The sequence below is a fragment of the Panthera onca genome, chromosome B3 (genome assembly GCF_046562875.1).
Source record: "Panthera onca isolate mPanOnc1 chromosome B3, mPanOnc1 haplotype 2, whole genome shotgun sequence".
NCBI classification, from domain to species: Eukaryota; Metazoa; Chordata; class Mammalia; order Carnivora; family Felidae; genus Panthera; species Panthera onca.
The window spans coordinates 70696842-70720553 of record NC_138344.1 but is presented as its reverse complement, the minus strand read 5'-3'; the positions used below and the strand labels follow the sequence as shown (position 1 = coordinate 70720553).

The following is a 23712-nucleotide window of genomic DNA, read 5'->3' as shown; positions in this document are numbered from 1 at the left end:
CTTATTTTTGAGAGAGAGGGAGACACAGAATCTGAAGCAGGCTCCAGGCTCTGAGCTGTCAGCACAGAGCCCTATGCAGGGCTCCAACCCCAGAGAACTGTGAGATTATGACCTAGGCCAAAGTCGGATGCTTAACCCAGCTGAGCCACCCAGGCGCCCCGACGTTCTTTTCTAATATGAGCATTTAATGGCATACATTTTTCTCTAAGCACTGATTTAGATGCATCCTATAAATTTTTATCAGTCATGTTTTCATTTTCATTCATTTAAAAATATTTCCTCATTTCTATTGTGATTTCTTCTTCAACTTATTTTGAAATACACTGTATTCAAAATACACAAAATGTATTTTGAAATACATTTCTAAATGTTTGGGATATTTCAGACTGCTTTCTCTTACTGATTTCCAAATCAATTAATTGCATTGTAATTAAAACACATATTTTGCATTTCAAATCTTTTGGATTTATTAAGGCCTTAATATTTCCTAACACTTTAAAAGAAGCTGTTTGGTGCAGTTGCTAGATGTCTCAATTAAAACAAGCTGGTTGATAATGTTGTTCAAGTCTTTTATATACTAATTTTCTGTTTACTCAATCATTTACTGAGGTAGGGGCATTGAAATCTAAAATATGTAAGTAGTTTCTCTAGTTCTCCTTTTAATTCTACCACTTTTGCTTTGTGTATTTCAAATATCTATTACTAGATGCATACATATTCAGGATTGTTATTTTCTCTTCAGTTATTGACCTCTTTGTCATTTATTCCCTTCTTTCATAATATTACTTGTACTGAAGTCTACTTTGTTGATTTTAATGTAGTCATTTCAGACTTTTAATTCATATTTGTATGATTTTTTTATTAGATGTTTAACTCATCTTTAATATTTGAAATGGGTTTCTTGTAACACCATCTTTTTTATCAATTCTGAAAAGTCTAATTGGAGTATTTAGGCCTGCTCTGTCTAATAAGGTAACTACTAGCCCCATGAAACTATTTAGCACTGAAATTCTGGCTAGTCTGACTTGAGGTGTGCTATATATACATATCAGATTTCAAAGACTTAGTATGAAAAAGTATATAAAAAAGATTGCATCTACTACATATTGAAGTAATATTTAGATATATTTGGTTGAATAAAATATTTTTAAACTAATTTCAGTGGTTATTAGGGAAGATGGCGGCGTAGGAGGACGCGGGGCTCACAGCGCGTCCTGCCGATCACTTAGATTCCACCTACACCTGCCTAAAGAACCCAGAAAACCGCCAGAGGATTAGCAGAAGGGAGTCTCCGGAGTCAAGCGCAGACGAGAGGCCCACGGAAGAGGGTAGGAAGGGCGGCGAGGCGGTGCGCGCTCCACGGACTGGCGGGAGGGAGCCGGGGCGGAGGGGCGGCTCGCCCGCCAAGCGGAGCCCCCGAGTCTGGCTGGCAAAAGCGGAGGGGCCGGACAGACTGTGTTCCGACAGCAAGCGCGACTTAGCGTCTGGGAGGTCATAAGTGAACAGCTCTGCTCAGAAAGCGGGAAGGCTGGAGGACAAAGGGAGGGAGAGCTGCTGAGCCCCCGGACGGCAGAGCTCAGCTTGGCGGGGAACAAAGGCGCACGCCAGCGCCATCTCCCCCGCCCATCCCCCAGCCAAAATCCCAAAGGGAACCAGTTCCTGCCAGGGAACTTGCTCGCTCCGCGCAAACACCCAACTCTGTGCTTCTACGGAGCCAAACCTCCGGCAGCGGATCTGACTCCCTCCCGCTGCCACAGGGCTCCTCCTGAAGTGGATCACCTAAGGAGAAGCGAGCTAAGCCTGCCCCTCCAGCCCCCGTGCACCTTGCCTACCCACCCCAGCTAATACGCCAGATCCCCAGCAACACAAGCCTGGCAGTGTGCAAGTAGCCCAGACGGGACACACCACCCCACAGTGAATCCCGCCCCTAGGAGAGGGGAAGAGAAGGCACACACCAGTCTGACTGTGGCCCCAGCAGTGGGCTGGGGGCAGACATCGGGTCGGACTGCGGCCCCGCCCACTAACTCCAGTTATACACCACAGCACAGGGGAAGTGCACTGCAGGTCCTCACCACGCCAGGGACTCTCCAAAATGACCAAACAGAAGAATTCCCCTCAGAAGAATCTCCAGGAAATAACAACAGCTAATGAACTGATCAAAAAGGATTTAAATAATATAACAGAAAGTGAATTTAGAATAATAGTCATAAAATTAATCGCTGGGCTTGAAAACAGTATACAGGACAGCAGAGAATCTCTTGCCACAAAGATCGAGGGACTAAGGAACAGTCACGAGGAGTTGAAAAACGCTTTAAACGAATTGCAAAACAAAATGGAATCCACGATGGCTCGGCTTGAAGAGGCAGAGGAGAGAATAGGTGAACTAGAAGATAAAGTTATGGAGAAAGAGGAAGCTGAAAGAAAGAGAGATAAAAAAATCCAGGAGTATGAGGGGAAAATTAGAGAACTAAGTGATACACTAAAAAAAAATAATATACGCATAATTGGTATCCCAGAGGAGGAAGAGAGAGGGAAGGGTGCTGAAGGGGTACTTGAACAAATTATAGCTGAGAACTTCCCTGAACTGGGGAAGGAAAAAGGCATTGAAATCCAAGAGGCACAGAGAACTCCCTTCAGACGTAACTTGAATCGATCTTCTGCACGACATATCATAGTGAAACTGGCAAAATACAAGGATAAAGAGAAAATTCTGAAAGCAGCAAGGGATAAACGTGCCCTCACATATAAAGGGAGACCTATAAGACTCGTGACTGATCTCTCCTTTGAAACTTGGCAGGCCAGAAAGGCTTGGCACGATATCTACAGTGTGTTAAACAGAAAAAATATGCAGCCGAGAATCCTTTATCCAGCAAGTCTGTCATTTAGAATAGAAGGAGAGATAAAGGTCTTCCCAAACAAACAAAAACTGAAGGAATTTGTCACCACGAAACCAGCCCTACAAGAGATCCTAAGGGGGATCCTGTGAGACAAAGTACCAGAGACATCACTACAAGCATAAAACATACAGACATCACAATGACTCTAAACCCGTATCTTTCTATAATAACACTGAATGTAAATGGATTAAATGCGCCAACTAAAAGACATAGGGTATCAGAATGGATAAAAAAACAAGACCCATCTATTTGCTGTCTACAAGAGACACATTTCAGATCTGAGGACACCTTTAGATTGAGAGTGAGGGGATGGAGAACTATTTATCATGCTCCTGGAAGCCAAAAGAAAGCTGGAGTAGCCATACTTATATCAGACAAACTAGACTTTAAATTAAAGGCTGTAACAAGAGATGAAGAAGGGCATTATATAATAATCACAGGGTCTATCCACCAGGAAGAGCTAACTATTATAAATGTCTATGCGCCAAATACCCGAGCCCCCAGATATATAAAACAATTACTCATAAACATAAGCAACCTTATTGATAAGAATGTGGTCATTGCAGGGGACTTTAACACCCCACTTACAGAAATGGATAGATCATCTAGACACACGGTCAATAAAGAAACAAGGGCCCTGAATGATACATTGGATCAGATGGACTTGACAGATATATTTAGAACTCTGCATCCCAAAGCAACAGAATATACTTTCTTCTCGAGTGCACATGGAACATTCTCCAAGATAGCTCATATACTGGGTCACAAAACAGCCCTTCATAAGTTTACAAGAATTGAAATTATACCATGCATACTTTCAGACCACAATGCTATGAAGCTTGAAATCAACCACAGGAAAAAGTCTGGAAAACCTCCAAAAGCATGGAGGTTAAAGAACACCCTACTAATGAATGAGTGGGTCAACCAGGCAATTAGAGAAGAAATTAAAACATATATGGAAACAAACGAAAATGAAAATACAACAATCCAAACGCTTTGGGACGCAGCGAAGGCAGTCCTGAGAGGAAAATACATTGCAATCCAGGCCTATCTCAAGAAACAAGAAAAATCCCAAATACAAAATCTAACAGCACACCTAAAGGAAATAGAAGCAGAACAGCAAAGGCAGCCTAAACCCAGCAGAAGAAGAGAAATAATAAAGATCAGAGCAGAAATAAACAATATAGAATCTAAAAAAACTGTAGAGCAGATCAACGAAACCAAGAGCTGGTTTTTTGAAAAAATAAACAAAATTGACAAACCTCTAGCCAGGCTTCTCAAAAAGAAAAGGGAGATGACCCAAATAGATAAAATCATGAATGAAAATGGAATGATTACAACCAATCCCTCAGAGATACAAACAATTATCAGGGAATACTATGAAAAATTATATGCCAGCAAATTGGACAACCTGGAAGAAATGGACAAATTTCTAAACACCCACACTCTTCCAAAACTCAATCAGGAGGAAATAGAAAGCTTGAACAGACCCATAACCAGCGAAGAAATTGAATCGGTTATCAAAAATCTCCCAACAAAGAAGAGTCCAGGACCAGATGGCTTCCCAGGGGAGTTCTACCAGACGTTTAAAGCAGAGATAATACCTATCCTTCTCAAGCTATTCCAAGAAATAGAAAGGGAAGGAAAACTTCCAGACTCATTCTATGAAGCCAGCATTACTTTGATTCCTAAACCAGACAGAGACCCAGTAAAAAAAGAGAACTACAGGCCAATATCCCTGATGAATATGGATGCAAAAATTCTTAATAAGATACTAGCTAATCGAATTCAACAGCATATAAAAAGAATTATTCACCATGATCAAGTGGGATTCATTCCTGGGATGCAGGGCTGGTTCAACATTCGCAAATCGATCAACGTGATACATCACATTAACAAAAAAAAAGAGAAGAACCATATGATCCTGTCAATCGATGCAGAAAAGGCCTTTGACAAAATCCAGCACCCTTTCTTAATAAAAACCCTTGAGAAAATCGGGATAGAAGGAACATACTTAAAGATCATAAAGGCCATTTATGAAAAGCCCACAGCTAACATCATCCTCAACGGGGAAAAACTGAGAGCTTTTTCCCTGAGATCAGGAACACGACAGGGATGCCCACTGTCACCGCTGCTGTTTAACATAGTGCTGGAAGTTCTAGCCTCAGCAATCAGACAACAAAAGGAAATCAAAGGCATCAAAATTGGCAAAGATGAAGTCAAGCTTTCGCTTTTTGCAGATGACATGATATTATACATGGAAAATCCGATAGACTCCACCAAAAGTCTGCTAGAACTGATACATGAATTCAGCAAAGTTGCAGGATACAAAATCAATGTGCAGAAATCAGTTGCATTCTTATACACTAACAATGAAGCAACAGAAAGACAAATGAAGAAACTGATCCCATTCACAATTGCACCAAGTAGCATAAAATACCTAGGAATAAATCTAACCAAAGATGTAAAAGATCTGTATGCTGAAAACTATAGAAAGCTTATGCAGGTAATTGAAGAAGATATAAAGAAATGGAAAGACATTCCCTGCTCATGGATTGGAAGAATAAATATTGTCAAAATGTCAATACTACCCAAAGCTATCTACACATTCAATGCAATCCCAATCAAAATTGCACCAGCATTCTTCTCGAAACTAGAACAAGCAATCCTAAAATTCATATGGAACCACAAAAGGCCCCGAATAGCCAAAGTAATTTTGAAGAAGAAGACCAAAGCAGGAGGCATCACAATCCCAGACTTTAGCCTCTACTACAAAGCTGTCATCATCAAGACAGCATGGTATTGGCATAAAAACAGACACATAGACCAATGGAATAGAATAGAAACCCCAGAACTAGACCCACAAACGTATGGCCAACTCATCTTTGACAAAGCAGGAAAGAACATCCAATGGAAAAAAGACAGTCTCTTTAACAAATGGTGCTGGGAGAACTGGACAGCAACATGCAGAAGGTTGAAACTAGACCACTTTCTCACACCATTCACAAAAATAAACTCAAAATGGATAAAGGACCTGAATGTGAGACAGGAAACCATCAAAACCTTAGAGGAGAAAGCAGGAAAAGACCTCTCTGACCTCAGCCGTAGCAATCTCTTACTCGGCACATCCCCAAAGGCAAGGGAATTAAAAGCAAAAGTGAATTACTGGGACCTTATGAAGATAAAAAGCTTCTGCACAGCAAAGGAAACAACCAACAAAACTAAAAGGCAACCAACGGAATGGGAAAAGATATTTGCAAATGACACATCGGACAAAGGGCTAGTATCCAAAATCTATAAAGAGCTCATCAAACTCCACACCCGAAAAACAAATAACCCAGTGAAGAAATGGGCAGAAAACATGAATAGACACTTCTCTAAAGAAGACATCCGGATGGCCAACAGGCACATGAAAAGATGTTCAACGTCGCTCCTTATCAGGGAAATACAAATCAAAACCACACTCAGATACCACCTCACGCCAGTCAGAGTGGCCAAAATGAACAAATCAGGAGACTATAGATGCTGGAGAGGATGTGGAGAAACAGGAACCCTCTTGCACTGTTGGTGGGAATGCAAATTGGTGCAGCCGCTCTGGAAAGCAGTGTGGAGGTTCCTCAGAAAATTAAAAATAGACCTACCCTATGACCCAGCAATAGCACTGCTAGGAATTTATCCAAGGGATACAGGAGTACTGATGCATAGGGGCACCTGTACCCCAATGTTTATAGCAGCACTCTCAACAATAGCCAAATTATGGAAAGAGCCTAAATGTCCATCAACTGATGAATGGATAAAGAAATTGTTGTTTATATACACAATGGAATACTACGTGGCAATGAGAAAAAATGAAATATGGCCTTTTGTAGCAACATGGATGGAACTGGAGAGTGTGATGCTAAGTGAAATATGCCATACAGAGAAAGACAGATACCATATGGTTTCACTCTTATGTGGATCCTGAGAAACGTAACAGAAACCCATGGGGGAGGGGAAGGAAAAAAAAAAAAAAGAGGTTAGAGTGGGAGAGAGCCAAAGCATAAGAGACTGTTAAAAACTGAGAACAAACTGAGGGTTGATGGGGGGTGGGAGGGAGGGCAGGGTGGGAGGGAGGGCAGGGTGGGTGATGGGTATTGAGGAGGGCACCTTTTGGGATGAGCACTGGGTGTTGTATGGAAACCAATTTGACAGTAAATTTCATATATTAAAAAATAAAAGATAAAAAAAAAAAAAAACTAATTTCATCAGTTTACTTTTTAAGATGTGGATATTAATTTTTAAAAATATTTAGGGCTTGTAGTTTCCAGTATATGGTTACTCCATAATACATGGTTTATTTCATTTATACTTAATGTACTCATCAGTATTGTTTTTAAATCTATCATCTTGTGATTTTTTTTTCTATTTGTATCATTTGTTCTTATTTTTTCTCTCTTTAATTAGCTATATTGTTTTTTTCTTTTCTCCAGTTTGTTCTAGGATTTACATTGTTAAGTATGCATTCTTATTAAGAATATGCATTCTTAATTTCTATATTACAAATTAATATAACTTTATTATAATCTTAGAATAGTATATTTCCACTTCTGCCTTCCTGTTCCCTTGTGTTACTGTTTTCATACATTTTATTGCTATATGTATTATGGAACCTACAGCCCATTGTTACTATTTTTGCTTTAAAGAGTTTAAAAATGAGAAAAATCTTACATATTTACTCATATATATATTTAATATTTTATTATTCCCTTTTGTATATTCAGATTCACATCTGATATCATTTCCCTTCTACATGAAAACTTGCCTTTAGCTTTCATTGAGTACAGGTCTACTTATAATGCATTATATTTCAGCATTTCAGTTTTTGAAAACTCTTATTTTTTTGTATGACTTTCTTGATAGGAATAGAATTCTGGGCTGACAGAGTCCTGCTACCTCCACCTTCTTTTCATATTTCAAATATCCCACTCCCATTGCCTTCTTATTTGTGCATACTTTTGGAATTTATTAGAAGAATGACTATTAAATCTGTAGTCATGCATCTTTGTTTCTCCCTATGTATCATGTATTATTTTTTCTCTGGCTGCTTTACAATTTTTCATTTTTATCATTGATTTTCAGCAATTACATTATTTTATGCATACATATAAAATAGTGATTTTCCATATTTTTTTTTGTTTGGATCTACGTGAGAATAGCTTTTATCAAATTTGCAAAGTCCCTAAGCCATTACTTTTTCAATTATTTTTCTTTTGTTTTCTTTGTTTAATGTTTATTTTTGAGAGAGAGACAGAGTGTGAGCTGGGGACGGACAGAGAGGGAAACACAGGATCTAAAGCAGGCTCCAGGCTCTGAGCTATCAGCACAAAGCCTGACGTGGGGTTTAAAGACAGCCTCCCAGGTGCCCCAAGATATTATTTCCAGTTATTTGCCTCTAGACAAACTTTGGAATTATTTTGTTAATTAAAAAAAAATCTTATTTACTTGTTGCTGGAGGTCAGGAAAATGGTGGAGTAGGAGAATCCTTCATCCTATGAACCCACTGAGATAACAGCTACATCTGTACAACTAACTTTGAGAACAGTATGAAGACTGGCAGAACAGATCTTCTACAGTTAATCATATAGTAAAGAGGCCACATTAAAAAGAGTAGGAGGGGCAGAGATGTGGTTGGGAACCAAACCTCTTTAAGAAACTAATCACCCATGGGAGGGATCCCACCATCATGGAGAAGAAAGAGGATTAGACCACTCTCCAGGTACCCCAAGCATGGGGGACTCACACTAACTCCAAGTATTTTAAAAATCAGTGGGCTTATTAGCTCTATAACCTCTAGGAGTGCTGGAGGGCAATAAGAAACTGAGTTACTGTAACATATAACCATATAGCCAGCATAACAACCAAATGAAAACACAACATATATGCAGTAGTTTGAAAAGTGCCTGGGTATATGAAGGAGATGTACTTACTAATCCAGGAAAGGCAGGGAGTTTTAGAAGACTTCTCCAAAAATAAAAGTGCTGATGGGCACCATTTCTCTTCCCCTCCTCCAGCCTACATAGGCCAACACTGTGAGAACCAGCATGAACACTCTTCACCTATCTTGCTACCATGTTCCCCACCCCTGCATCCCCAGGCAGACCTGCCCCACTTACAGGGGTCCTTGTAAAGCAGCTCCTGCCCTGACACACCCTGCAGGCAGCCCAGCAGGGACTGGTGTCACCCCAAAGTGATTCCTGTCCTGAGGAGTGGGGAAGATAACCACACACAGCAGAGTGCCACAGTTCTGGCAGACAAGTAACCAGTCTGAATGCCAGTTCCAGTAACAAACAAAATCTCTCAGTGGGAAGCCCAGGGAGAGTACCCTGCAGCTCACTGTGCAAGTAACTGTGACAGACTGACAGAATGAGTGCAGACAGCTAGCCTGACTGCTGACACTGCCCAGCTATAAGCCCATGGAAGCCTCAGACTTCTCAACAGCACACGACCAAACCCTGCCCTATGCACCCACAGCAGCCAAAGTGGGCCACTGTAGCCAACTGATCTGAAGGAAACATGGCTCAGCCAGAACACTAGGATGCATGGACCCATAGAAGACACCCCTGGAGAGCCTGATTCTGATGACCAGAGAGTATGTGCATTACAAGGCGCCACATGACTTTTTCTTCAAAAGGGCACTACAGTCAAGATCAGGAGACATAGCTGACTTTCCTAATACATAGAAACAGACAGAGTTAGACAAAATAAGGAGGCAGGATTATGTCTCAAATGAAAGAACAGAACAAAATCACAACAAAACTTAAATGGAGATAAGGAATATGCTTGATAAAGACAAAGTGATGGTTATAAAGATACTGGACTTAAAAAAGAGTGGAGAATCTCAGTAAGACCTTCAAAAAAGAGATCACAAATGTAAAAAAGAACCAGTCTGAGATGAAGAACACAATAACAGAAATTAAAAACACACTAGAGGGAATCAATAGCACATTAGAAGAGGCAGAAGAAAGGACCAGCAATCTGGAAGCCAGGGTAATGGAAAGCAGGCAAGCTAAAATGAAGAAAGAATAAAAAATGAAAATAGGTTAAGGAAACTCAGTGACATCATCAAGCATAATGTCATTCACATTATAAGGATCCCAGTAGAAGAGAGAGAGAAAGGGAAAGAAAACATATTGGAAGAAATAATAGCTGAAAACTTTCCTAATCTAGTGAAGGCAACAGATATCAGATGGAGGACGAACAAAAGCCACCACCCAAATCAACCCAAGGAAGTCCATGTCAAGACATATAATAATTAAAATGGCAAGAAGTAATGATAAAGAATTTTTAAAGCAGCAAGGGCAAATAGTACATACAAGGGACATTCCATAAGGCTACCAACTGATTTTTCAGCAGAAACTTTGCAGGCCAGAAGGGAGTGGTGATATATTCAAATGTACTGAAAGGAAAAAACCTGCAGCCAAGAATACTCTATTCAGCAAGGCTATCCTTCAGAAGAGGAGGAGAGATAAAGAGATTCCCAAAGAAAAGTTAAAGGAGTTCATCACTACTCAAGCAGCCTTACAAGAAATGTTAAGGAGAATTCTTTGAGTGGAAAGGAGGAAAGTCCATAATTGGCAGTTAAAAAATTATGAAAGGAAAAAATTTCACAGGTAAATGCAAACATATAATAAGGTAGTAGATTAACAAGAGACTCATTCCAGACCTAAAGACACAGATTGAAAGTAAGAGGATAGAAAAACATCATGCAAATGAAAGTGAAAAGAAAGCTGAGGTAGCAATACTTATAGTCAATAAAATAGACTTTAAAGCAAAGACTGTAGGGAAAGATAAAGGAAACATTCCAACAAGAGGATAGAACAATTGCAAATATCTATGCATCCCAAAAGGAAGCATCTAAATACATAAAGCAACTATTAACAGGGAAAAAGGGAGAAATTGATCATAATACAATAATAGTAGGGGACTTTAACACCCCAGTTGCATCAATGGGATAGTTCATTCAGACAGAAAATCAACAAGGAAACAGATCTATGCAGTCTTGTGTCATTCAAAGCCAAACAGTATGTGTGTACACACACACACACTGTTCCATCGCCAAACAGCAGAATACACATTCTTTAAAGCGCACATGGAATATTCTCCTAGATAGAACACATGTTAGGACACAAAACAAATCTTAATACATTAAAAAAGACTGCAATAATAAAATACATCTTTTCTGACCACAATGGTATAAAATTAGAAATCAGTTACAGGAAAAAAATCTGGAAACAAAGCAAATAAATGGAAGCTAAATAATGTACTTCTAAATAATGGTTGGGTTACCCAAGAAATCAAAGAGGAAATAAAAAATACACAGAGACAAATCAAAATGAAAACACAACCATTGTGTGGTGATGTAGGAAAAGCTGTTCTAAAAGAAGTTTACAGCAGTATAGGCCTATCTTAAGAAACAAGAAAAATCTCAACCTAACCTTACACCTAAAGGATCTAGAAAAAGAAGAGCAAACAAAGCCAAAAGCCAAAAGCCAGTAGAAGGAAGGAAATAATAATGATTAAAGCAGAAATAAGTGAAATAGTGTCAACAACAACAACAAAAAAAAACAAAACAATAGAAAAAAATGAATGAAACTGGGAGCTAATTCTTTGAAAACGTAAACCAAACTGATAAACCTTTAGCCAGACTCATCAATAAAAAAGAGAGAGGACTCAAATAAATGAAATCAGAAATGAAGGAAGGACACCATTAAAAAAGGGTTATAAGAGAATATTATGAAAAATCATATGCCAACATATTAGAAAACCTAGAAGGAATGGACATAATCCTAGAAATGTATAACCTTCCAAAACTGAATGCGGAAACAGAAAATCTGAACAGAAAAATTACTAGCAACAAAATTGAATCAGTAATCAAAAAACTCTCCAGATACAAAAGTACAGTACCAGATGGTTTCACAGATGAATTCTAGCACACATTTATTATTTTTTTAACGTTTATTTATTTTTGAGACAGAGACAGAGCATGAACAGGGGAGGGTCAGAGAGAGGGAGACACAGAATCTGAAACAGGCTCCAGGCTCTGAGCTGTCAGCACAGAGCCCGACGCGGGGCTCGAACTCACGGACCGTGAGATCATGACCTGAGCTGAAGTTGGCTGCTTAACGGAATGAGCCACCCAGGCGCCCCTCTAGCACACATTTAAAGAAGAGTTAATGCCCACTGTCCTGAAACTATTCCAAAAAAAAAAATAGAAGAGGAAGGAAACCTTCCAAATTCATTCTAGGAGGCCAGCATTTTCCTGATACCAAAACCAAAGACGGTACAAAACAAAACAAAACCCTACTAGCCAGTGTCTCTGCTGAACATAGATTCAGAAATCCTGAAGAAAATAATAGCAAACTAAACCAACAATATATCAAAAAATTATTCACCAGGATCAAGTGGAATTTATACCTAGAATCCAAGTGTGGTTGAACATTTACAAATCATTGTGACACACTGCATTAACAAGGGAAAGGATAAAAATCATATGTGATCATTTCAATAGACACAGGAAAAAAACATCTGACAAAGTGCAACATCCATTCATGATAAAAACCCTCAACAAAGCGGGTTTAGAGGGAATATATCTCAATAAAGGCCCAAAGGAAAAAGCTATAGCTATCCCATCATACTCAATGGTGAAAACTGAGAGCTTTTCCTCTAAGATCAGGAGCAAGACAAGAATGTCTACTCTCACCACTTTTATTCAACTTATCTTGGAAGTCCTCAAAATAGTAATCAGATAAGAAAAAAAGGTATCCAAATTGGTAAAGAAGAAGTAAAACAGTCCATATTTGTAGATGACATGATATTATACTTAGAAAACCCTAAAAACTCTACTAAAAAAGTACTAAAACAAAAATTGAGTAAATTTGCAGAAAGAAAAGATACAGAAATCTGTTAAATTTCTATACACTAATAATGAAGTAGCAGACAGAGACTTTAAGAAAACAATCCCATTTATATAAACTTAACCAGGGAAGTGAAAGACCTGTACTCCAAAACTATAAAACACTGATGAAAGAAACTGAAGACACAAACAAATGGAAAAATATTCCATGCTCATGGGTTGGAAGAGTTAATATTAAAATGTCCATGCTCCCCAAAGCATTCTTACATATTCATTGCAGTCCCTATCAAAATACCAATAGCAGTTTTCACCAGAACTAGAACAAATAACACTAAAATTTGTGTGGAACCACAAAAGACCTTGAATAGCCAAAGTAGTCTTAAAGAGTTACAAAGCTGGAGGTATTACAACCCCGGATTTAAAGATATACTCCAGGGGCACCTGGGTGGCTCAGTTGATTAAGTGTCTGACTCTGGGTTTTGGCTCAAGTCATGCGTGATCTCATGGTTTCATGGGTTTGAGCCCCACATTGGGCTCTGAGCTGGCGGTGCGGAGCCTGCTTAGGATTCCTTCTTTCTCCCTTTCTCTCTGTCCCTCCCTTGCTCACACTGTCTTTCTCTCAAAATAAATAAATAAACTTTAGAAAAAAGATCTACTATGAAGTAGTAGTAATCAAAGTAGTATGGTACTTGATAGGCAGGAAGCTTGGCATGTGCAACAGGAGGATGGACCTTAGACATCCTGACAGAGAGACCCAACCAAGGGACACGCTGGGACCACTCCATCCCACTCATTTAGCAGTCAGCTTGCAGTTACAACATCCTAGCAGAAGAAGAGTTAAATTTGTGCTTGTTGCATTTGTGCAGAAAGCAGCTGCCTGTCCTTATTTGACCTCTATCTCTAGAATAGAAATAATGTGGTTTCCTACCCTGTGCAGGGATTTCAAATGGATCTTGGTAAAAGACATGCATGGTTGGCTAATTATTATATAATCCAGGCCTGTCACTCAAATGTTGCTACTCTAGGACCCACCCCAAAGAGAAAAAACTGATATAAGCTCATACCCCAGAGTTTCTGGGGCCTTTGTCTCTCTTGACTGGCCTGTTCCTCCCTTGGTGTATAATTTAGTAAAACTTCTCTGCTTTACTTTCATTTTCCTGTCCTGTTATTCTTCACAGTGGCAGCAAAAAGAACCAAGGCTTCTTTCCTTTTTTATCTCTCAGTAACAGTATTGGCACAAAAATAGACACACAGACCAATGGAAGAAAATAGAGAGCACAAAAATAAACCCACACTTATATGGTCAATTTATCTATGGCAAAGGAGGAAAGAATACACCATGGGGAAAAGAAAGTCTCTTCAACAAATGGTCCTGGGAAAACGGGACAGCTACATGCAAAAGTGAACCTGGAACATTTTCTTACACCATACACAAAAATAAACTCAAAATGGATTAAAGACCTAAATGTGAGACCTGAAACTATAAAACTCTAGAAGAAACCATAAGTAGTAATTTATTTGATCTTCGATTAAAACATTTTTCTAGATAGGTCTCCTGAGATAAGTGAAAGAAAAGCAAAAATAAACCATTGGGACTACATCAAATAAAAAGCTTTTGGACAGCAAAACAAACTATGAAAAAAGATAAAGCAACCTACTGAGTAGGAGAAGATATTTTCAGTCATATATATGATAAGAGGCTAATATTCAGAATACAAAAATGATTTATACAACTTAACACCAAAAAAACCCAAACAACCTGATTAAACAATGGGCAGAGAACCTGATTAGACATTTTCCCAAAGATATACAGATGGTCAACAGACACATGAAAAGACGTGCAACACCTCTAAAACATCAGGGAAATGCAAATCAAAACCATAATGAGATATCAGCTCACATTGGTCAGGATGGCTAAAATCAAAAACACAAGAAACAAGTGTTGGCTAGGATGTGGAGAAAAAGTAACCCTCATGAACTATTGGTGGGAATGTAACTGGTGTGGCCACTGTGGAAATCACTATGGAGGTTCCTCAAAAAGTTAAAAATAGAAACACCATATGATCTGGTAATTTCATTACTGGGTACTTACCTGTCCCAAAACACAAAAATTTGAAAGATATGTATCCTTATGTTTATTGCAGCATTATTTACAATAAGCAAAATATGGAAGCAGCCCAAGTGTCCATCAACTGATGAATGGTAACAGAAGACACACACACACACAATATTATTCAGCCATAAAAATTGAAGTCTTGCCATTTGCAATGACATGGATGGAGCTGGAGAGTGTTATGCTAAGTGAAATCAGTCAAAGTAAGACAAATACCATATAATTGCACTCAGTGTGGAATTTAAGAAATAAAGAAACAGAAAAAGACAAAAAAAAAAACCCCAGACTCTTAAATACAGAGAACTGGTAGTTTCCAAAGGGGAGGGGTAGGGATGAGTGAAATAAAGGGGATTAAGAGGTATAAATTTATAGTACAAAATAAATTAAGTCACAGAGAAAAAAGTACAGCATAGGGAATATGGTTATTAATATGGTTAATGTGGTACATTGTTTGGTGGCTACACTTACCATGATGGGCACTGAGTAACATAATCGTACACCTGAAAATATAACACTGTATGTTAACTGTACTTCAATAAAAAAATTTACTTTAGTGATACTGTAAGTGATACTGTATTTTGCCTTCCAATAACACAGCATGTACCTTAATTTGCTTTTTTCCTTTTGTAGAGTATTATAGCTTGTCACATAGATCCAACACCTTTCTGATTAAGATTATTCTTATTTACTCTATGTATTCTATTGCTTATCTGAAAAGGCTTTTTTTTTTTTTTACTATATATTTTATTAGGTTAGTGTTGGTTTATAAGAAAGCTCATGGTTTTATTTGCTTACTTTGTAAGCAAAATTATCTGGTTTTGCTTTCTAAAATTATACTTTATAAATTCTCTTAAATTAAAATTGGTTTTTATTTCTTTTGGTATGCAGTGCTATGAATTTTAAGACATGTATAGATTCATGTAACCACCACTGTGACCAAGATACAGAACAGTTGCATAATGCCCCTAAACTCCTTCATACTCTTTCTGACTTATCTTTTATTTCTATTATCTTTCTGTTAATTCTCTTAACCTTTCCAGGTTAACTCTGGTAATGTCTGTATACATTTACCTTTTGTTTTCAAGTGGGCAAATATTGATTGGGGTGCCTGGGTGGCTCAGTTGGTTAAGCGTCCGACTCTTGGTTTCAGCTCAGGTCATGATCTCATGGTTCATGAATTCGAGCCCTGCATCAGGTTCCTTGTTAATAGCACGGGTCTTCCCTGGGATTCTCTCGCTTGTTGTCTCTTAAAATAAATAAAAATTAAAAAAAAAGTTTAAAAATTGGGCAAATATTTAAAATTTAGTGAATTTTTTCAACTGCTCTTATGTTAGTTGGCTTTTTAAAAAATTTCCTTTACAGAAATTGTAAAAATATTCAAAACAAAGTTGTTTATTATTTCAAAGTCTGTAAGAAATGTGGTCATCTAGGGAAGATTTCCTTGGACTCTACTGCTAGCCTTCTGGGGAATGTAGGATAGGTAGTATAGCTATGAGGAGTTCAAATTACTGAGGCATTTGAGGAGAAAGTTGTGTTTGAAGAGCAATCCACACATGAATGATTCAAGTAAATATGGCAACATCCTCAGTTATTGTTTCAGGTTGAGAATCTACATCTGGTATTTTCCTAAATTATGTGTGACGGACATTCCAAAAAATAATGTTATTTAGAATCACCTCCACTAGTTATCCTATATTTTATTCACTACTTTCTCTATGCTAGGTATTGTGCTAAATGCTTTACATTTGTGTCATTTAATTCATACACCATTTTTCTAGGGTACTTGCAAAGTACCTGTCTTAACTTCTTGTTATTACTTTGGGTTTTCCAACTTCTCCTTCCCCAGATTTCACCTATTGGTGGTGGCAGATATCATTATACCTACTAGCCTGTAATAATTTTTAGTGTCCTGTCAAAAACTTTAATGCAGATTATACCCTTATATGATTCTTCCAGTAAGCAATATATATATATATTATATATATATATAATATATATATTATATATATTATATATATATATTATATATATTATATATATATATTATATATATATTATATATATATATAATATATTATATATATTTTTTTTTTGTGACAAAGTATCTTAGCCTAAAAGAGTAATTTTCCAACATTGAGACACTGAACACTGTGGCTTAAAGGTGGGACTATTTCTATGTTCAAAGGAGCAATTTTTTTGCTACTAAAATGCTCCTTGATGTTGCTCAAAGGTGTCCTTCTCCCAGTCCAGTCCCAATTATGCTCTTTCTCTAATGAAGACTGCTTCATCATGGGTGTATCCTCACTTTAAATAGCAAAGACACACTCCACAATTCTTGTAACTTTGGGAAAAGTCAATTCAACATTTTAATAACTCCCACTGCAAGTAGACAGGAGTGTCTAATCCCTCATCTCCTGAATGTCGCTGCTTTCTAGAGGTTTTTATACCAGGAATGGGAAAAACCTATATCCATACTCCAGGCTTTTGATGCTTACTAAGAATCATGGTGATTTCAGTAGGCTTGTGACTCTCAAACTACATGGTGTTTTTGATTCCTGATGTATAACTGGTAGGTTAAAATCTGGAAATAATATTAAGGATCTTGGGAAGCGGTTGTGTTTTGTGTTCTTCAGGTGGCAAAAACAATTCATTTAATAATTCTATAGAGCAAATATAATGGAGTAGCAAAGAAAAAAAATAACGAAGATGTAAAGATAGATGGTTCCACTAAATAGGAATTAAATGTGAATTCTGTAGATGAAAGGAGAAAAAATTCTGACAACTGTTTATTCAGTTACAATGAATATACAATATATTCATCCTATATACATATACATATACATATATACATATATATAGATTAGGCATAATAGTTTCTGAGTTTCCATTACTAATTACATTATCAAGTTAGGAAAACAGAAGAAATACTCAAATGTGTGAGGCTGAGTATTTTCAGTGCATTTAATATATCAAGGTACTCATAATTTTCATTTAAAATGAAGTAATTTAACTTCAAAAAGATGAAACGATTTTTGTAAGAACACGTCTTTTCCTAAATCCCTGCACTGAAACTAGGTTTGAATATTTATGCTGTAATTATTATTATTAATGAACTAAAACAAGCTGATTATTTCAGAACAGTATTCTTAACTATGAATTTTGAAACCTAGAGAATTCTTAAATGTTGCCCAGGAAATATGATAGGTGCTTTATACAGACTATCTAATTTAATCTCTCGATCAAGATCAAGGTAAGATCAAGGCCACACAGCAGGGTAAGGACACCTTAACCCTTTGAATTGCTTTGCCACAGTCCAGTTTTAATATTTCTGGACTATTGTTCTCTGATAAATTTTACAGATATTTATCAAAATTGAAAGAACAATTTGAGTATTTGCAAATGGTTTATGAAACCTAATTTTTTGTCATGGAAAAACAGGAGATTATTTAAATTAAAAAAAACATCACAGAAGGTATTTTCAGAACTTGAAATGTGCTGCAAATTACAAACTCAATTTTGAAGAATGAGTCTGAGTCCTTAATGTGTCTTTCCCACCCTCCCCCAAGTGGCTCTTGTGTCACCTTGAGATACCACCATCTAAGTGGATTTTTAAATTTGTTTTGTTTTGAGCATTATGGTACTCAAGGATGTCCAACACTTATCTTGTGTATCTCCTTGTCCAGGTGTAGAATATATTTTTTCTAGTCTAAAAAAATAGTTTTGTTGGAGTAGCATGAGAAGGAGGGATATTCTCTCTCTTTCAAATGTTTCTATGGGATCATAAAATAAAATTGAGAAAAACTCATAGGTACACCTTTTGGTTATCAATAGTTTAATGGGGTCAAGAAAGTAACTTATTATTTATATGTTTAAGTATTAAGAATAGTACTTATCAATAGTGAGAAAACAATTTGAAAATTTGCAAGTAAAGTAAGGGTGGAACTGGATTTTTTCTGTAGCTGAGAAAACAGAAGGTCACTAGTTATTACCCTGATAGGAGACACTAAATGGGTCTTCTGAAATTGTTATGTTAAACTGTTAGTTAAATCCAGTGCTCAACAATAATGGATTTGACATCATCATATTTTTATTGTTATTGTTTAACAGAAAGCTTGGAGATTTCAACCATCATTTAATTTTTTATATACCTGAATAAGTAGAGCACACTTAGTGTAATTCTTCCTCTATAAATATGGATTATATAACTACTTAGTATCCAGAATATTAGTGTGTGGTTATGTGATGAATATAACCCAAAATGTGCTGATGTTGGTCAAAATCAAGAAGTTGTCCATTTGAAGTGATATCTGATAGCAATTGTTAAATTTGTGCCAAAAGGAAAAATCTTTACTGAGATAGTTGTTAGTTGGCTTTTAGGTAATCAGTTTTCTTGTGAATTATTGATACCATAATTCCTTCATGTGTAATTGTAGAAGTGTCACATTTTCTAGCTCTGTAATTTTGTCCTATTTTGTCATTCCAGAGCAGAGTCTGCAGATCATGGAGGGATTCAACCATTCTGGAGTATCTGAATTTGTATTACTTGGACTTACTGATTCTCCTGAGCTCCAGATTTTTTTCTTTGTGATGTTTTCTGTTTTCTATTTACTAACTATGTTGGGCAACTGCTTGATTTTGCTCACAGTCCTATGCACCCCACACCTTCACTCCCCCATGTATTTCCTCCTCAGCAACCTGTCTCTCATTGACATGTGCTTGTCCTCCTTTGCCACTCCAAAGATGATCATGGACTTCTTTGCTGAGCATAAGACCATCTCCTTTGAGGGCTGCATTTCTCAGATCTTCTTTTTGCACCTTTTCACTGGGACTGAGATTGTGCTGCTGATCTCCATGTCTTTTGACAGGTACATTGCCATATGCAAACCTCTCCATTATTCAACAATTATGAGCCAAAGAGTGTGTGTTGGGCTTGTGGTAACTTCTTGGACAGTGGGCTTCCTGCATACCTTGAGCCAGTTAGCTTTTACTCTCTATTTACCCTTCTGTGGTCCCAATGTTGTAGACAGTTTCTTCTGTGACCTTCCTTTGGTCATCCAGCTGGCTTGTGTAGATATCTATGTTCTTGGAATCTTCATGATCTCAACTAGTGGTGTGATTGCTCTTGTAAGTTTTCTGCTTTTGCTCACCTCCTATGTCATTGTTCTTGTCACTATCAAGGACCACTCCTCCACAGGATCATCTAAGGTTTTTTCTACCTGCACTGCACATTTCCTAGTTGTGTTAATGTTCTTTGGGCCCTGCATCTTCATCTATGTGTGGCCTTTCACCAACTTCCTGGTGGACAAAGTTCTGTCTGTTTTCTATACCATCTTTACTCCCTTTCTGAATCCACTTATCTATACTTTGAGAAACCAGGAAATGAAGACGGCTGTGAAGAAGAAACTAAGTAACCAATACCTAGATCTTGGGAAAACTTCTCCAAGATATCCAGTGCAATGAATCTCCTGAGATTTATATCATCAGTTTATTTTTATAGCAATACTTAGTATCTTCATTTCAAGTCTTTTAGTTTAAATTCACAAAAAGAAGAAGCCAGGGTTGAGAGATGTGAAATAATCTTGTCTAAAAATTACTGAGATGTTTGTGAGCCTTTTGAGGTTACAGACACGTTTGAAAATCTGCTGAAATCTATAGGTTATTTTCACAGAAAAATGCACATATAATCAAAACATAAATTCAGGGCTTCATATACCCATGAATCCTATCAACATACCTCAGCAACTTAGAGAAGCCTGAGATAAAATACTGTTCTCTTGTCTTCTACCCCAGAACATTCCTACTCAGTTGCACAGCCTTGTGGTACTTTGATGGTGTCCACTTGCAGAACTTTGATTAAAAGTGTTTATTTTTCATTAGAAATATTTTTATGGGAAAATTCAAATGGTGAAGAGATTCTTCTGAGTCAACTTTGAACAAAAGAGAACAGTTTGGAGGATCTGAGATTTAACAATCTGGTTTCTTAAGAGGTGTATAGATCATTACCACACTTGATAATTGATATAGCAAATAATTATTTAAACAGCCATTTGTGAAGTTTAAACCATAGAAAGTAAACAACTAAAATATGATTCTCTCCTAAAACCTGGTTGAATGTCAGAGATATGATGCATTCATTTACTCTCAAGACTAAATGCTTGAAAAATTAACTACTAAATTCATGACAAGTTTGTCATTTCCAAAGTAAAACATTACAAAACTTTATTAGTCTTAGTATGAGTTTTGTCTCTCATTCTCAACATAACGTAGCCTAGAGGAAGAAAAGATGAAACTAATTTAAAAAAATACATAGAACAATTCTTCCTAATCTGGCTTATTAGTGATTGTGTTAAACATACTTTTTATTCCAAGACATTTTTTGAAAATCAGCTAGCCAAACCATTTCCCTAACAGTGAAAGAACCTAAGATACAGAAAATTCTTAGAGCTGGTTCAAGACTGAATTACTGTAATGGGTAAAAGTCATTGCTCTAAATATACCTAGATCCCAGATTTAATTTTGGATCTGTCATTTCCTAGTTGTGTTATCCTGGGAGTTTCACTTCATCTCTCTACCCTGTTTAATCTCTAATATGAAGATGATAAAAACTGTTGTGACCATTTTATGGAAAGTGGACACAACAGACTCCAAAAATGTCATTTTCTTTTCCCTTCGCAACTACACAGACTCTTACCCAAAATTCATTTTATTTTTAAGTAGTATACCTTTAAAGAATAACCACATTCAGGTGAAACCAGCAGCTCACAAAATTTGACATTCTAGTTTTAGGACGTCTCTTTGCAGCTTCTTAAGACATATGGCAGAAAAACAAATAGAACACTTTCCAGTTTTCCATTGTTAACATGGAGGGTGGTTGTAGAAATTAGATTGCCAGATACTTTGTGTTTTTTATGAATAACAATGTACTGATAGGCTGCATCTCTTTGAATTGACTGAAGTTTACGAAAATAATTTAGGAAATGATCTGTTATGATGACATTCATGGTATTAATAGTTTCTTACATTTATTCTGGACTTTTAAGGTTTCAACATGATTCAACACAATCTTCAAGATAAATACTTAATATCTGAAGTTAAATAATGTGGCAGAGGTTTATGAAGAAATGTAGTATTGGAGCTAGGTATAAAAACCACATTCTAGTTTAAAATACTAGTTAATTTTTAGCCAAATCATAAACTCTTTATTCTTGCCATAAAGTCAGTCAAATGAGAAAAAGTAAAAATGTCCTTTTGTCTCATCTCCATTCTTTAGCAAAAATTATCATCTTCGTTTTAAAATATAAACCCTGCTTCTGGGGTGCCTGGATGGCTTGGTCAGCTAAGTGTCTGACTCCTGATTTCGGCTCAGGTCATGATCTCATGGTTTGTGGGATCAAGCCCCATGTCGGGCTCTGTGCTGACAGCATGGAGCCTGCCTGGGATTCTCTTCCTCTCTCTCTGCCCCTTCCCCACTTGCTCACTCGCTCTCTCTCAAAAATAAATAAACAAATAAACATATAAAATAAAATATAAACCCTGCTTCTGAAATAGCAATCTTTAGTTCAATGACTATTTATTGAGCACCCATTCTGTTTAAGGTCCTTTCTGGGTGCTGATGATACTACATTAATGTACAAGATCTATTTCTCTGTTTTTGAGGGACATATGTTTAGCAATTAGATGGGACCAGTCTTGAATTCCAATTGCATCGCTTTCTTGTTGTACAACTTTGAGCAAGTATTCCTAACGTTTCTAAGACTTTGTTTTCTCACCTATAAAATGTGGATCTAGTATATAACCACTAGGAATGTTGTGAAAATTGAAAAGACATGTAACACAATTAGCAGTGCTTGGCATTCATTAAACGTTTAACCAATACTAACTAATAAATATTACTTAGTGCCATTGTGTTAGATATGCACAAATGACAGGGTAAATGGAATGGAAATAGATGTGCTTACCTGAACTTAAAGGGCATGGTTTTAAGACTGTTTAGGATGTGTCAATTTACCTAATATTAACTAATGTTAAACTATTGGATTTGTGCCAATTATTAATCTTTGGTGCATTTATGTAGTTAATGTTGTCCTTTGTATGTTTGTGTTTTGCAAAGGAAGTATTATATTTTAGAAGTTTCTTATTCATTTTAAGTTTAAATATATTCCAAGATTGCATAGGAGGGAAAAAACAATGCACAATGTTCTACAGGTCAGTGTCCTGTTTCACGACAATGTTTTTAAATAAAGTTTTTATGATTGAAAAGTGATAAATATTATTCATGTATTTTGTCTGTCTTTATGTTTTACCCATTCAAAAGATAGGGAAATGCTTTAAATTCTTAACTGGGAGGGGCAGCTGGGTGGCTCAGTCAGTTAAATGTCTGACTCTTGATTTTGGCTCAGGTCATGATTTCGCAATTAATGAGATCAAGCCCCAAGTTGGGCTCTGCACTAGCAGCATGGAGCCTGCTTGTGTTTCTCTGTCTCCCTCTCCCTCTACCCTCCCCCATGCTTGCTCTCTCTTAAAATAAACAAACAAACATTAAAAAAAAATATTAACTGGGAAATGAATGGTGACATGTACCTATTCACTCTATATTCAGCTTATTAATAAAGAAGTTACTGGGGAACCTGAGTGGCTCATTCGGTTAAGCAGCTGACTTCAGCTCAGGTCATGATCTCACGGTTTGTGGGTTCGAGCCCTGCTTTGGGCTCTGTGCTGACAGCTCAGAGCCTGGAGCCTGATTCCAATTCTGTGTCTCCCTCTCTGTCTGCCCCTCCCCCACTCACACTCTGTCTCTCTCTCCTTCAAAA

General features: G+C 37.1%; 1 protein-coding gene across 3 annotated transcripts in view; it reads left to right on the top strand.

The window, feature by feature from the left end:
• LOC132669334 (olfactory receptor 4K2-like) overlaps positions 1-23162 on the top strand; it is a 69775-nt gene extending 46613 nt beyond the window's left edge. For all 3 annotated transcript variants that reach the window (XM_060619052.3, XM_078448433.2, XM_078448434.2), the window contains one exon: positions 19386-23162. In XM_060619052.3, coding sequence (XP_060475035.1) covers positions 19403-20362 — 960 coding nt within the window. In that variant the 5' untranslated portion in view covers positions 19386-19402 and the 3' untranslated portion in view covers positions 20363-23162. The remainder of the gene's footprint in view (positions 1-19385) is intronic.
• Positions 23163-23712: the final 550 nt, after the last annotated feature.